This window comes from Phodopus roborovskii, unplaced genomic scaffold (assembly GCF_943737965.1).
Source record: "Phodopus roborovskii unplaced genomic scaffold, PHOROB, whole genome shotgun sequence".
In the NCBI taxonomy this organism is placed as follows: Eukaryota; Metazoa; Chordata; class Mammalia; order Rodentia; family Cricetidae; genus Phodopus; species Phodopus roborovskii.
This window is the reverse complement of record NW_026126549.1, coordinates 23,499,515-23,516,422: the sequence shown is the minus strand read 5'-3', so window position 1 is coordinate 23,516,422 and position 16,908 is coordinate 23,499,515. Positions and strand designations below refer to the sequence as shown.

The 16,908-nt window shown below is 41.5% G+C and overlaps 1 protein-coding gene across 1 annotated transcript in view; it reads left to right on the top strand.

Annotated features, from left to right (window-relative positions):
• The window catches only part of Atp8b1 (ATPase phospholipid transporting 8B1), a 115,937-nt gene that overhangs the window by 63,485 nt on the left and 35,544 nt on the right, over nt 1-16,908 (top strand). Inside the window, exons 3-12 of the mRNA XM_051200728.1 lie at nt 4,680-4,777; nt 6,592-6,705; nt 8,816-8,914; nt 9,029-9,090; nt 11,058-11,130; nt 11,250-11,320; nt 12,561-12,643; nt 12,759-12,917; nt 13,215-13,303; nt 14,905-15,095. Of these exons, the coding sequence (XP_051056685.1) occupies nt 4,680-4,777; nt 6,592-6,705; nt 8,816-8,914; nt 9,029-9,090; nt 11,058-11,130; nt 11,250-11,320; nt 12,561-12,643; nt 12,759-12,917; nt 13,215-13,303; nt 14,905-15,095 (1,039 nt within the window). The remainder of the gene's footprint in view (nt 1-4,679; nt 4,778-6,591; nt 6,706-8,815; nt 8,915-9,028; nt 9,091-11,057; nt 11,131-11,249; nt 11,321-12,560; nt 12,644-12,758; nt 12,918-13,214; nt 13,304-14,904; nt 15,096-16,908) is intronic.

Here is a 16,908-nt window from a genome sequence, read left to right as displayed (position 1 = left end):
AAAAAATATCCAAAAGGAAAACACCTCCTAGTGTGCTTTGATGGCCTTCCTAAAGGCATGCACATTAGCACAGCATTTCAAACTACATTAATACATGTTCTCTAATTTTCTAATTTTATATGTTTGAGTATATGAACTTGCATGAATGTATGTACACCATGTTTGTACAATGCCTTCAAAGTCTGAAGAGGTCATCAGATCACCTAGAATTGCAGTTATAGATGGTTGTGAGCCACCTATGGGTGCTGTGGACTGAACCCAGGTCCTTTGCAAGAACAAGAAGTACTCTTAATCTCTGAGCATTTTACCAATTAGTTTTTAAATGCTCATGGTCACATAAATTTTATAAAAGCTGGCATGAATAAATAACTTTGTTTATCAAGGGTGCTGGAAGAGAGGTATCTCAAGTGTTTTCGGTCGTAGACTTGACCATAGACAGCTATCTTCAGATCTTTTATGATCTTTGATTGTGACAATGCTCAAATCTCCAAAGATGAAGAGACACCAGTATGCTTGTCCACACAGGCCTTGACTACAGGCAGTTTTCTGAAGTAGAGTTGTAGAGCACTTGTGGCTAAACCCCAGATGCAAGCACACTGGGTACTTTCTCCAGGTCCCTCAATGTATTATCATGCGTATACAATACAGAGACCAAGGTCATCTCTGATAATCCTCACTGCTTCTACATGGAGTTTATTAAAGGCTTACAGATGGAAATAGGCTGGGCAGGGGAGGGTATAAGTGATGGGACTAAGTTCTGGAACTGCCTGCTAAGGCTTTCATTATAGAAGGGAATTTAGGAAGCTGGTGGTCTTGTGGTGGGGCTGGACCCAATACACCAGGGAAAGGCAGGAAAATCCATGTTCAGCTCATTTACAGAATAGCTTAATCTTTCCTCCTAGGCTCTTTTGCTGGTTTGTTTTGCTGGTTGTTTTTGCTCAGTTTTTGTTAATTGTTTTATTAAAAAATCAAAAACAAACAAACAAACAAAAACAGGGTGTCACTGCATAGTCCAGACTGGCCTGTAACTTTTTTTTTTAATTTTTAAAGATTTATTTATTTATTTATTTATTTATTTATTTGCCTTATATGTATGGGTGTTCTGCATGCACGTGTGTATGTATACCACATGTGTACCAGGTGCCCACAGAAATCAGAAGGTGACTTTGAATTCCCTGGAGTTATGGATGATTGTGAACCGTTATCTGAGTGTGGGGAACTGAGCTCAGGTCCTGTGCAAGAGCAGCCAGTGCTCTTAACTGCTGAGCCATCCATCTCTCCATCCCCTGGCTTGTAACCTTTTGTCTTCCTGCCCCAGCATCCTAGGTAACAGCTGCAGATGCAGGCGTGCACCACCCTTACACACCCCTCCTGTGCATTTCTAAGACTGAGTTCCAGTCCTCCACACTGGCCTTTCCTTTTTGTTCTGGGACTCCTGTCAGCTTCTGTCCCCTCCCAGAAACATAGAGCAATGGTTTCCAACAGCGCCGTAGCCGTAGAATGCTAGGATCTAGAACGTGTCACATTATTGATGGGCTCAAGTAAAACCTTAAAAGCGTGTATCCCTGGATGTGGTACATGCATCTATAACTCAGCACTCAGGAGTCTAAGGCATGATGACAACAACAAGCTTGGGCCATGTTGTAAGATCTTGTCTTAAAGAGTAAGATAGTAGGAGCTGGAGAGTTGGTTCAGCAGTTAAGAGCACCCTCTGCTCTTGCAGAGGTTGTATCTCCAGCATCCATGTGGCAGTTTACAACAGTCTGTAACTCCATTTCCAGGGATTCCAGTGCCCCTTCTAGGTTCTATGGTCACCAATCATTCAGTGGTACATATATACATACATGCAGGGAAACACAAATGCACATACAATAAAAATTAACAAGTCCTTTAAAAAAACATTAAAATTCAGATACATCTGCAAACTGCTACAAATGCAATGGATTTAAGGGTATCCTAAATTTTTTTTTTTTTTTTTGTTACTTTCCTTTAGAGCTCTCCTTTGAGTGGGAAAGAAGTGTTCTAATTGCAGATCTTAACACAGTGCTCATGGGTTATTTTGTACTTCACTTTCATTTTCCCTTTTGATGAAATTGCTCTTGGGCTTGGAAGATGCCAGGAACATTTCCACTTGTCATAACACAACACTTATGATTACCTGATGAGTGGCAGCCAAAGCATGCAAGGAAATGTTTGGTAATGGTATTGTGATTTCAAAAAATATGTAATCAAGTTCATTATTTGCATTCTCTGACAGTCTACACTTGATCTCTTATACTAGTATCTGTGTTTCCTAAGGAGCAGGACGATGAAAAGTGAGTCACTCAAGAAGATGAAGTATTTTCATAAGTATGCCTTTGAGTTTTACAATTGCTACGCAATTGATCGCCTTATGATTCCCTAACTCATAAATTTTCTTTTCTTTACTTCTCCTTCCAAAAATGGTGTGTCACACTTATTGTTCCTTTCATCAAAATTTGACCTACCCACTTGTGTGTCACTCAAAGGAAGGTCATCTCCCTGCAGGTTGATGAATTCAATGCCAAGGGACACTGCCTTTGGCCTAACTCCTAACTGATGACAACTATAATTTGAACTTTCATGGCAGCAACACATTTACACCTTTGTATTAGGAGACCAAGCATGTTGCTGGAGTTTGTCTTTCTAGCCAGGTCCCGCCACTTCAGCCCCAAATGAACACACAGAGATGATATATTAATTATAAAACCGTGGGCTTCTGGCTAAGGCTTCTGGCTACATATTGGCTAGCTCTGTCTTAATTATTAACCCATTTCTATAAGTCTATGTATTTCCACATGGTATTGGCTTACTGGAGAATGCCTGGACCTGTTACTCCTTTGTGGTCTACATGGTGTCTCCTTTGGCAGCCTCTCTGCCTACCTTTCCCAGAATTCTCATCATCTCCTAGTCCTGCCTATCTTCCTGCCTCTATTGGCTATTGGCCAAACAGTGTTTTAGTCATATATATACAAAAGGACATTCCCCATCAGCTGTATGCTGTGGTAATAGAGGAAAGGTGTTCCTGGTCTCATGAATGATCTTCCCAAGTTGGCTCTTGCTGGCAAAGTGGTATAGAGATTGTGTTCCAAAAGAAGGACCTAGCCAGCAAAGCAAGGCAGGGGCAGGCTACAATGAAAGCTCAGAAAAACCAGCTAGACTCTGAGTCTTATGCTACAAGTCTACTCGCTGACCCTGCCAATGCCTCAGTGTCCTGAGGTATAAAATAAAGATGTTAACCACTAAGCACCATGCCTGGCATATACAGATAGTGGAACATATTATCTACAAAGCTGATGTAATATAGGACAGTAGAAGCCCAGTGTGAAAGAACAAGAGAAAACACAGGAGATACAGCTTTATTGCCAACTGAAGTCACCTCTGTGTTGGAAGGTCCCTTAAGCCTAACTGGGTTTCAACATTAGGGTACCAATTGATACAGACAGGGAGCAAGCTGAACATGAGTTGGAAAGTGTGGGTGGTTCTACTCTACCAGTGACCTCAGGGATCCACCCTAGGGAAACTCAAGTTAATGGCATGATAGAGTAGACATAAATAGATGTTTAAGTAGATGCCTGTTGGAGAGGAAATGTTCTCCTCAGCATCAGTGATCCAACGGACTTTCTGAAGTTCTATGGAGTTCAGACATAGCATTACCATGAAATGAACTTGGAAAGATGACAGGCATTGGTCACCAGGGAAAGGCATGAACAATGTCAATCCAAAATCATGACTCGGATGAGGGGTTAGTTGGTGATACCCTTCTTAGTGATTTATTCATTCACTAAATGTTTAGAAAAATATAAATATTAGAAACTAAGTCAATGTAATTGAAAATTTAATATAGCTGTGAACTTTTGGATATTTGACATTTTTGTTTCAGTCATGTTAGAGATAGATTGCTCTTTTTGAACATTAATGTTCCTTGAGCAACTGGCCAAAATGCAACTTGGGTATTCACTTGCTAGAACTACAAATGATAATTTAAACATCTAACATGTATTTTCATGGACCCTTAGTCTAACAGACATAGATGAAGCTGTCGGCATGTTTGATTCTTTCCAAGGATTGTGAGGTCGGATCTGTCTCATTTACTTTTCCTGTTGTGATAAAATACCTCAACAAAAGTAACTTAATGGAAAAGGGGCTTGTCTGGACCCACAGTTCAAGGGTACAGTCCATCATGACAGAGAAGTCCTGACAGTAGGAGGTTGAGGCAGCCTTTCACATTGTAGCCACACTCATTCAGGAAACAGCTGGAGATGAACACCTGTGTTTATCTCTTTTTCTCCTCCTTGCTCAGGTTAGGACCTGAGCCCATCGGGTATACTCACAGTTAAGATGCATCTCCTACCTCAGCTTATGTAATCAAGATAATTCCACACAGGCCTACCAGGAGCTCTGTCTACCATTGGACCTCATTGTCAATCCAAATTGACAATTAAGATTGACCATCCCAGGTTCTACCCCAGGCTCTATGACTGTAGATTTCCATCTTCCACAGATGACTTCACACCACTCCCCTTCCTTGTTGGCATCCCAACAGCCCCTTGAGGCCATCACACACATTAGGGCCCATTCTACCAACCTCACTCTAATTTGATTCCTTCCCCAGTGACCTTCGTTTATACTTATAATTCTTTTGTCTTTCTCTTTTAAAGATTGCACGTGGCAAGTCAAAGCAAATGATCGAAAGTTCCATGAACAACCTCAGTTTATGAACACCAAGTTCTTTTGTATTAAGGAAAGCAAATATGCGGTAAGTTAATGACAAAAATTGCTTTTATAGTAACCCAAGTTTGCCTAGTCAATGTCATGCTTGTCAGCTTCAAACAGTGCCTTCTGCCTAGGTAACTACTAGCCTGGAGCTGTTGATAACCCTTCCTCATTCTATAGAATGTCATTTTTACTAAAGTTTAACTACCCTAAAGGTTGGTAGATGTGACTTCATACAAAATAGAATTATGTCTGTGGAAATATCCCCAGTGCAGCAGCAAAGTTCTTGCTAAAATATTTTATAAAAGTTATAAAATATTATCACCAAAGCCTTTTTTTCAGAAGTAACAAATTGATTCTGCCTTGGATGGATTTAGAGACATCAAAGATATTTTTACCTAAAAATGCTTATTTTCATTAAAATATGATAAAGCATATAGATGAATAGAGCTGGACAGATGGCTCAGTAATGAAGAGTACTTGCTGCTCTTGCAGAGGACCAAGATTCAGTTCCCAGCACCCACATCTCACCCAGCACCCAGCAGCTCACAGTCATCTATAACTCCAGTCCTTAAGAGTACGGCACCCTCTTCTGGCCTCTGCAAGGACAGACATACATATAGTACACACACATGCATTCAAAACATTCATACACATAAATAAAAATCAATAGCCCTATAAGAAAGAACACAGGCAAGTATTAGTTAAAAGCAGAGAAAAGAATTTATTTAGTGTGGCCACCTTGAGAAGAGTAATAATTAAAGCAGTCTAGTGACTTTGAAAGTCCATTTCTCAGATCTTTCTGTGAGGTTAAAGATAACTGGAACATAGAGGTATGCAAAACTAAGCCATCCTGGTCAGCATGTTGTCCAACCATCACTGATCCATCGTTGGGATGATCTAGTCAGATCTACAAGTTGATCTGACAAGTTTTCATAACTGTGATATCACTTTCCAGGAGATAAATTCCTTCTCCCAGCATGAGAGTGTAGGGACAATTCCAGTTTCTTGGAGATCATTGTTTCAATAGTTTAATAGCCAAAAGGAAGGATGTGTGTGCTTATTTTTAGACTACCTTTTCTCCTGTGGACCATTACAGTACCACATCTGTGTAGCTTAGGAAGCAGAACATTATTTTCTAATAGTTTGGGGAGTTGGGAAGTCTGGGATCAAGAGATTGACAAGTTAGGTTTCTTATGGAGAATCTTGGGATCAGATACATGCCTGTCCCAACATCTGGTGCCTGTCCACAATACTTATCATTCTTTGGCTTCTAAATATATCACTCTAATCTCTGCTTCTGTCTTCTCCCTGTGTGTCTCTGTATCCAATTCCACCCCCCCCCCGCCTTCCTATAAGGGCACCAGTGATTAGCTTAGAATTCACCCTGTACATCTTGATTTCATCTATCTGCCAGGACCCCATAGGCAAGTGATATCTTGTTAACAGGCGTTAGAATTAGGCCTAGTATAACCTTTGGAGGGCACAACCAACCTGTAAGAATGGCTTTGCTCTTTCTGACACAGTGGCCTTCATCTTCCCTTAATAAAAAGTATTTTCCTGCTCTGTTCATGTGGGCATCCAACTTCACCCCAAGTTCTAAAGGGTCCTATGGATCAAGAAATGTGACAACAGGACTCGTAAGATCACAGTCTGGTGTCTGTGTCTTGTAATCTAGATTCTTAAAGTCATTCGAAGCCTGGCTAGAATAAAATACTTTGAGAAAATCTCAGCATTCTTCTGACTGGAGAGTTGTGGCCCTGGGATTTGAAAGGATGTGGAAATAGTTATTAATGCAGATGAGTGTACTTGCTATATGGTACCATTTGGAATAACTCTTTTTTTTTCCCCCAACAGAATAATGCAATTAAAACATACAAGTACAATGGATTCACCTTTCTACCCATGAATTTGTTTGAACAATTTAAGCGAGCAGCCAATTTTTATTTCCTGATCCTTCTTACCTTGCAGGTAATGCCCTTTGATGCCTTGAGTCTGTTGTCAGTGACGTACGCTGTAGGTATATGTAGGCAGAGTATAGCAAGTAGACAATCTCAATTGTGTTGTATATTTATATCACGGTTTTCTACATAAGGGATCTATGCCTTATGTGCAGAACCAGCTCAGTGAGTGTTTGCAGAGAATAAGTGGGAAAATATTATTCTGATTTTATTTTGCATTTCCATTTCAGAATGAAATGGGGGATTCGACTCTGAGCTTCTTACATGTTCTACCCCTGGGTTACGTATTTGGCCCTTGTTTTCACTTTTTCATTTTGAGGCAGATTCTCACCTACTTGCTTAGGCAGGCCTTGAGCTTGCAGTCTTCCCGCTTCAACCTCCTAAGTATCTAAGATAACCAGCCTGGACCAACAGACATGGCTTGATTCTGTTTTCAAAAAGCTGATTTTTGTGCTGATGATAAAATTGTATCCCTAAAGTAAATAGTACTAAAATAGTTATAAAATCATTTGTACCTTGAAAGTAATAGGGTTTTTGTTATTTATTCAATATTTATTTGCCTTTTTTGTTAATTAGTCACCTGTTTTTCCATAAGGATACTATTGACTCTTTATTAATCATTTGTTCATAAAGCTTCTAGGTTACTTTTGTGAACTGGTTTTACTTTAGAACAAAACACTTTTTTTTTTTTTTTTTTTTTTTTTTTGGCCAGGGAGTGCTTATCTGGAGTGTTAGACTTTTATCTATGTATAAACGGTTACTATAATCAAGAGGCTCTACACTTTTTACTTAGTGCGCAGAACAGACCTTTAGTACCTGATATGTGGGTTGTAAAGATAACATAGTCAGTTGGCTTTATCAGATTCTGTATCACAAAGGTAAGATTGGAAAATGCAACTGGGGTTTCTTAATGAAGCTTTAAAGTATGTAGATGGATGTCTGGGAGGGATGTAGGTATATGGTACAGAAAGTATAGAAAAGGGAAAAGATTCTAGGAAGAACTGGCTACTCGACAGATACGGGGAGACAGAAAACCTGATGAACTGATCAGAAGGGTGTGTCACCAGCTAGTGTAGAGGTGTATGTTAGGTTTCCCTGTGGTCAGTGGGCTGCTTTCCCTTCATCTTCCTCTAGAAGGAAGGCAGATTCACATATTCATGATAACAGCTGCAGCCCTTTTTGCTTTCTCTTAAGGTGCAGCAGTCTGCATTAGGGAGACAGCAATAGACACGCTCTTTGCCTGCTTACTTGCTCTCTGTGAGGTAAACACCAGCACATACTCCATCTTGCAGAGAAGAGCCGAGGCTTAGTGTGCTAAAGTAACTTGCCCAAAGTCTGAAAGCCTGAATGTAGAGCGCTGAACAGTGCTGACCCCAGGAGCTTAACTTCAAAGAGCCAGATGTGGCCCAAAGATCAGCAAATGAGTCTGAGAGATCTTTATTAAAGATCCCTTCCACCTGAGAAACTGTCTTCATCCAAAAAAAGGAATATCCTTTGTTACCTGAGCCAGGATGGATGACCATGACTGGAGCTTTGCCTAATCAGTTGCCTTCCGAAGCAGCCATTCCTATTGCCATCTTTTATTGTATTGCATGACCACAGAAACCACTGGCTGGATACATTGTTGTTCAAAGTTAAGGGCTGCTTTCTCTCCTTGAACTTTTTTTTTTTTTTTTTTTTTTTTTTTTTAAAGACAGGGTTTCTCCGCATAATAGCCCTGGCTGTTCTGGAACTCCTTTGCAGATGAGGCTGACCTCAAACTCACAGAAATCTGCCTGCCTCTGCTTCCTGAATGCTGGAATTAAAAGTGTGCACCACCACTGCCCAGCCTTACTTTGAATTTTTACAAAACCGTTTAGAGTAGTTATGATGCAAACTCCCTTTGATGTCTAGTGTCTAGTTAAAGCCACAGTGAGATAATTTCTGGAGCTACTGTCTGCCAGACTGTTTCATGTGCCAGAAGCCAGAGAGAAACAGCAAAATGACTCTTAAATGTCCATTCCTCGGTGTGCTCCAGACTTGTCCAGTGAGACATTAGGGTTAGAAAACATAAAGTCAAGTATCCATTGCTTGTAAATAAGCTATGTGTTTTATGGGACATGTTTTTCCTTTTCTTTTAGGCAATTCCTCAAATCTCCACCCTGGCATGGTATACCACACTTTTACCCCTACTTCTGGTGCTAGGTATCACAGCAATCAAAGACCTGGTAGATGATGTGGTAAGGATTTCTCAAGTCACCTTCTTCTTATCATTATGTCCTTACTGACATTTGTCATTGATGCTTCATATATTGAGATGATTCAAATAATACTTCTCCATGTTCCTTCCAAAGGCTCGCCATAAAATGGACAGGGAAATCAACAATAGGACATGTGAAGTCATTAAGGATGGCAGGTACCTATTTTTAATTTAGCTATGAAGATTTCATGTATAAATATGTCTAGAATCATATTGAAAAATAACTAGGATAGCCTCTTAGAAGTCTATGGCACATTAGCTTTGTATGTGTGTGTGTGTGTGTGTGTGTGTGTTTGTGGACATGAGTGCAGGTGCACATGGTATCAGAAGTCAATGTTGGGTGTCTTTCCACAGGTGTTATGCCTTTCTTTTTGAAATCATGTCTCTCCTAAGTTCTGGGGCTGGCCAGTTCAGTTAGACTGGCTGCCAAGCAAGCCTAGGGGCTGCCTATCTTCACCTCCCTAGCTCTAGAGATACAAGCATGCATTGCCATCCCTGGCTTTTCCACATGAGCTCTGGGAATCAAACTCAGTCCTCAAGGCTGCACTGTAAGCACTTTACTGGCTGAGCCATCTCATCTACCCAAGTACATTAGTATTTTAATGGTGAGTCATCTCTGATAAAGACAGCTGTTACCTCACCTCCAGGGTTGTGTGTAGGTAGAGTTTTCTGTCTAGACTGCTGATCAGCTCTGTCCTGTCAACCATTCCCCCAAATAAGCACACAGAGACTTATTATTAACTATAAATGTGCATCCAATAGCTAACTAACTCTTATAACTTAAATTAACCCATTTCTATTCATCTATGTGCTACCCCAAGGCTTGCTTACCTTATCTATGTGCTTTCCATGCTGTTTCTTCCCGGTTAATCTGGCAACTGCTCTGATTCTGCCCCTCTTCTTCCCAGCATTCTCTCTGCCCTCCAAATCCTACATAGCCATTGTCCAATCAGCTATTTATTAACAGTGACAGCAACACATCTTCACAGTGTACAGAAAGCTCCACAGCGGACGTGGAGCTATACCCAAATTGGATTATATGTAGTTGCTGATTGGACTTATGCTACCAGGGTATTGGGGACTTACATGAGCCTGCTCCCTCCAACAACTGTGTCCCCTGTAGGGATGTCCCCAAAGAACCCTGAGAGCTCATCTTTTTATGACATGAATTGTATTAGAATTATGTGTGTAGGCGTCTTGTCTCCTGACCCAGACTATGCCCTCCATCTAACACACAGAAAGTAGTCAATAAACTCTTGTTCAAGAAACACAGAATGCAGTCAGCTCTGGCCAAGTCAACCTACTGAGGGATCAGTAATGAGTTGTTTTATAGCAAGATCCTCAAGGAACAAATTCAAAGTCAAGCACTAAAAATAGGAATGAAGGCCCATCTGAAAAGACTGTTTAAGGTGTCCACAATTAAGAAAATTATCCAATTTACAGCCACACATCCTCTGCCCTTAGTTCAAAATAGGTGCCACCAAGTTGTAAATGTTGACATAGGATTTTTGATATTTGTTTTTGTTTTGTTTTGTTTTTGTTTTTGGTGTTTTTTTTTCCTTGTAAATAAATGGCTTTTGGGCTGGAAGTCACCTCTGGAAATCACCTAGAGTCAATACTGTGAAGGGGTTGAGATTCTTTGCTGACATTGGTAATGAGCAGCCCTGAGGCTAGGGAGGGAGCATTTACTTACCATGCCTGTGGCTCTGGGTACACACACTCACTGACACACACACACTCATGCATGCATGCACACATGCACTCATACACATGCACTCTCACACACACACACTACACACACATACATGCACATACACACACTCTTTCTCTCATATACATGCATAAATGTGCACATACACACAGGCTTTGCCTTGAACTTGGAGCTAAGGAGCATCTCCATCAGTGTCATGGTGCTTGCAGCTTGGACAGTAGAGCCTGCAAGAACTTGGGCCATCAGTGAGGTAGGGCCCAGCAGTCCTTCCGGAAAATTATCACATGACTCAGAGTTCCCAACAGAAGCGTCTCTGATGTTCCCAGAGTTGGGACATAAAGTTCTAATATGCCCCTTTGTTGTTTGTGGTTAACACATACATTTCTAAATCATTATTATTTTTTATTTTTAGGTTCAAAATCATCAAGTGGAAAGATATCCAAGTTGGAGATGTCATCCGTCTGAAGAAGAATGATTTCATTCCCGTAAGTGACAAACTTCTGCTTCTCTCATTCTCCTTATGCATGCCCACCCATCCCCCACCCAACCCATGTTCCTTCCACCCTGGGGACCCTGTGTGATAAGTATCTTTTGTTTTGGACAGGCTGACATTCTGCTGCTGTCCAGCTCAGAGCCTAACAGTCTCTGCTATGTAGAAACAGCTGAGCTTGATGGGTGAGTGTGTCTCAAGTGGACCTACTTCAGAGGTTCCCTGGAAGGGAACATGTATTGCATATTCTGGGTGGGAAACCCAAGACTTGGCTTTTGCCTCAGTCACTTGTTGGCAATCTGACTGTGTCCATAGTGTACCAAGTCCTTTTTTTCTATAAAACAGAACATCCACTATAAAATGGAGCTGTTCCCCACCTCCTATCAGGACCACATATCTAAGCCCTTATAAACTACTGAGCAGTGATTAGACTCACAGATGACCATGGATGCTGTCACATCTTCACAAGAGACTAGGTTCTTTGTCAGTAGGCAATTTTGAATTTGTTTATCATTTTTAGAATAAAGTGCTATTTTCAAGTAATTTTGGTAGATATATTGAGTACTTAATTGCTTGTAGACATTCCTAAGTATTAGCTCATTTAATCTTTTTAACAACCATATAATTATTACCACCTGAGGAAGCTGAGGCCCAGGAAGGCTGAGTAGCCTCATAAGGTCACATTGTAAGGAACAGTCAGGGCTCTGCTCCCTGTGGCCCTTGTTTCTCATATCCCAGATAATGGGCCCATTGCTTTATGGACGTCTAGAATCAGGAGTGGAAATCTGGCCTTCCCTTGCTCTGTAGATCAGCTGGTTCATTGTCCGATCTTTGCAGTGACACGTTCTTATTCCAAATGCTCAAGTTTTCATTATGCCTCGTCATAACTGAGTGGTGGAGTTGGGATCGCCACTTAGTTTCCTAATGAGTGCAGCCTCTTGTGTGACTAACAGGCTGGCTCTCCTGAGAGGATGTACCTGCCTGCCCCCATGGAGTGAGTGCTCTCCTTTCCTAGAGTTGCCTTTCAGAAACACATCCAGTTGCCTGCTCTAGGAAGTACGGTGACAGAAGGTGCTAAGCAGGGGGCCTGCACTGGGGCTGTTCTGCAAACCATTGTAGTCTGGCAGCCTGATTTAGACCAGGTTTGGGGTGAAAGGTTACTTGAAGAGAAGGCTGTGGGTACTTTGTCTTAACTGGCACAGCTGCACACGACAAAAGAAAGTGGCACATTTTAGGTTGATAATCTTGCTCTAGCATTAGATGCTCCATCTAAACTTACAAGTAGAGTTTGAAAATAGAACAAGCTAAGGGCTAAGCTTCACTCACTCCCAGATAGGCTTGATGTTACTGTGTGGAATTTTCTTTTTGTCCTTTTGAGCTCCAAATTGTGCTCCTTTAACTCTATCCGCCTCCCCTTCCCTGTAGCGAAACCAATTTGAAGTTCAAAATGGCCCTTGAAATCACAGACCAGTATCTCCAAACAGAAGATAACTTGGTGACATTCGATGGTTTGTACGGAACTACCTTACTTTGTTTAAAATTCTAGTTTTTATTTGGTGGCCTTTGGTTAAGCCTGGGTCTTCTGTATCTGACTGATTATGTGAACCAAACCTTTTGAAAAAGGTTTCATTGAATGTGAAGAACCAAACAACCGACTAGACAAGTTCACGGGAACCCTGTTTTGGAGGAAACGGAGCTTTCCTTTGGATGCTGATAAAATCCTGTTACGTGGCTGTGTGATCAGGAACACCGATGTCTGCCATGGCTTGGTCATTTTTGCAGGTACTTCCTGAATGTGCTTCCAGTTCTTAAGATTTCAAGAATGAGCTGAGCATAGTGGTCCAGACTAGACATCTCAGTGCTCAGGAGGCCGAGGCGGGAGGATATTCCAGCTAACTGGAATGGTATAGCTAGATCAGGAATCACAAGTGTTTGTAGAGAATTAGTGGTGGGAAGTGCTTTTCTGTTGTTTTCCTATCAAAAAACCACAGAAAGAGTAGTTTTATTGACATGCTTATTCATTGAATCTTCCAACTATTTATCACATTGAATTTTCCATTTTTTTTTTTTTTTTTTTAGGTGCTGACACTAAGATAATGAAGAATAGTGGGAAAACCAGGTTTAAAAGAACGAAAATAGATTACTTGATGAACTACATGGTGTACACGGTATTTATTTTTCATTTCCGTAGATGAGAGACTAGACTAGACTGCTGTCTTTTGCAATAATTTTGATGTATGTTTTTCTAGTGCAAGGTGATCTTACAACTTTAGATGGCCTCCACAGAGGCCTGGACACACCAAGCCTAGTAGGATGAATGTAAAGGGAGCCCCAAGCCTTTTCTAAGAAATTCCACACTTCAAGCAGGACAGCCCCCTTGGGGAGGAGAGAAAGTTCAGAGGCTGCCCCCAGGTGTTTTCATGATTGTCTATGGACTGGTTAAGAACCAGGGACACTACCATGGGGGCCTTACCAGAGCTGTTAGGGTCAGAGCCTGGGCCCTGGCATCCCCAAAAAGCTGGCCTTGGCCACCCAACCTCATCAGGTCAACAAAACAGGCAACTACTACTCAGAAACAGAAAGGAGATTTCCTCAGTGTGACAACACTGCAACAGGAACCCTAAGTCTGTCACCAGGCTCTTGGCGTGAGCTTTAATCTCAACTAGAAGGAATAAAGTTTGTCACATAGGAAGGTATCTCTTAACCAAAGAAGAGTAAGATGGGCCTAACGATCAGGAATCAGAGACAGGGACAGGAAGTGGAACCAAGCTGTTGACTTCAAGGCCCACCCCTCAGTGTTGTTTTTTCTCCAGCAAGGCCCCACTTTTTGAAGATTTCAGAACCTTCCCAAACAGTACCACCAACTGGGGACTGAATGTTCAATACATGAGCCTAGAGGGGATATTTTATCATTCGAACCATTGCATTTACAGTGTCGTACAACTCCTATAGCATTGAACCTGTATGAATACCCAAATATGGGAGATATTTCCCCATCTCTCTTAAAAACAAACAACAACAAAAACAAAAAACAAAAATAGCTGGATATAGTGGCCCATCCCTATATTCACAGCATTAATGGCAACTAAGACAGGACTAGAAGTTCAGAGCCTGCCTGGGCTCTGAAGTAAGAGCCATCTCAGTAAGACCTGTCTCAGAAAACAAAACAGGGCTACCAATACAGCTCAACTGGCAGAGAATTTGTCTAGCGTGAATGAAGCCCTGGGTTGGATCGCACCACCTCATAAACAGAGCATAGTGGCACATGCCTTTATTCTCTGCACCCAGACATGGAGGCAGGTAGATCAGAAAGGTTATAGTCATCCTCAGAGTATATAGGGAGGTCAAGGAGGACATGGGCCACATGAGACCTCTTCTCAAATGAAACAAAGCAACTTGCATTCAGTATTTTCTATAACCCTCTCAATTCAGTATTTTTGAAGTTGTTTCATGAAAGAGTGAAGTTTCTTTCCAAACAATCTATTACTGTTTAAACTAATAATGGCTAAGAGGCTGCCCATCATATAAATGACTTTAAGGATTGAATACAAGACATCAGCTCCTCTTCTGAAAGATGATTTTGGGAAGAAAACCTAGACTTATAAATGTAAAGCAATCAGTCATAACCGTATAGACTTTAAAGTCTCCTTACATCATGTTTTCTTCTAAGTGTAACATTTTTACAGACCATTAAAGTGCTAAATAGCATTCTTAGAATCTTTGAAAGGTATGGAGTTGGAAATTCTGCTTCACAATACATGTCTTCTAGATCTTTATTGTACTCATCCTGGTTTCTGCCGGCCTTGCCATTGGCCATGCTTATTGGGAAGCACAAGTTGGCAATTATTCCTGGTACCTCTATGATGGAGAAAATGCTACTCCCTCCTACCGGGGCTTCCTGAATTTCTGGGGCTACATCATTGTGCTGAACACCATGGTACCCATCTCCCTCTATGTCAGGTAAGCCTGGCCTCCCCTTGGCCTCTTGCTTCAGGCAAGATTATAGAACCTTTCCCAGTGAAGCACCTTCATGTTTAGCAATAATTGATTCAAAGGTCAAAAGGAAGAAGAAAATAAGTTTCATTTTGGAACTGAGAGAGAGGTAGGAGAAGGGCGTGAACTTTGAGTATCTCTTCTGTGCCAGGCACTTTCTGTCATCTATGCAGATAAGACCAGTGATGTTCTATGGTCAAAGGTGGCAGTCATTTGCTAGGCTAGTTCTTCTCAGTGGGTTCTGAAGCAAAGGGTTCAAAGAGTCTGGTAGGACATGAAGATTCAGAATGCCATGGAAAATGCTGCCTTTTCCAGAACCTCTGTTCTATAATGGAACCTTCTATAATGGAACCTTCTTTATTACAGTTGTTCCAGCTTTGCTCACCTGTCAGGTCCCTGCTTCCTGCTGCTACTTCCTGGTAGGAAAGTTGTCCCCTCTCTAACCATGTTTCTCAGTGCAGTGCCAAACCAAGTCCTAACAAAGGTCAAGGTCATAGCTACCTGTTTTGTAATCATCCCTCCTTCTTCTTTCTCTCATATCAAAGTTCACAATTATTGACCAGTTGGATTTGGGGCCTTTGGAGGAAAGACCATGCCTTGTAATACATAGAGTAGCCAGTCAATCATTACCTCAACAAACAACAGCCCAGAGGCACCTGGAATCTCAGACACTCATATGTCATTAGAAGCTTTTACGTAATTTAAATTTTATTACACATGTATTTGATTTTATTTTATTACATATTCTCTGGGTGGGAAATAAATCTCTGGGGCTACCATCTGTTCAGTGGTCACTTTAACAGAAACTAAGATGGCAGACCAAGATGGCGGTGCTAAGGAGATGGACAGCTCAGTGGATAAAGTGCTTATTATACACACAAGCAAGGAGATGGGTTTGGATCTTCAGCACCCACATAAAAGCTGGATCTGCTGGTGTGCAACTGTAACCCCAGGACTTCAGGGAAGGAAGTAATAATAGGGTACATGGAGACAGGCAGATCCTTGAGGCTCACTGTCCAGCAAGTCTTGCCAAAATGGTGAGCTCTATGTTCAGTGAGGGATACTGTATCAAAATATAAGGTGGAGAGCAATAGAGGAAGACTCTTGATATTGTTCTCTGGCCTAAGATGCATTTGCATGAGCAAGCACACCATCATATAAGATCTCTTACTTGGCTAGACTGACTGATGGGGAAGCAGTGGGGATCCTCCTGACTCCTCCCACTGATGGATTATAGGCTTAAATTGCTGTTATCCTCCTTTATGTGGGAGCTGAGGAATCAAACTTGGGCACTTAAGTTTGTATAGCAATCACTTTACCAACTGAGTGACCTACCCATTGTCTGTTGTTTGTGAGAGGGTCTTTCTTTATATACCTGCCCTGGAGTTCATTGTTCAGAGCAGGCTGGCCTTGACCTTGTAGCAACCCTCTGTCTCTATCACCCAAGTAGTAGGACTACACACATGACCTACCACGCTGATTCTGTGTGCACTCTTGAGGTTTTGGCTCAGACACCTCATCCCCCTGGCCTCTATCTCAACTGATCTTAATGGTCATTTCCCCTTCCTACTGGTCTCTATGCCTTACTCCCTGCTTTGATTTTCTGTATAGACGGTGCAGCCCTTGAGAGTTGACACTTACTGGATTGTTTTTGTTTGTCTACTTAAGGGCAGGGATTTCATCTGCTTTTTATAAGGGACTTATTCCCACCTGTAAGTCCTGTGCAGCCAAGCATTACCCATGTAGCACTTGCTGGGTGTGCAAACAGCCTTCTTACATC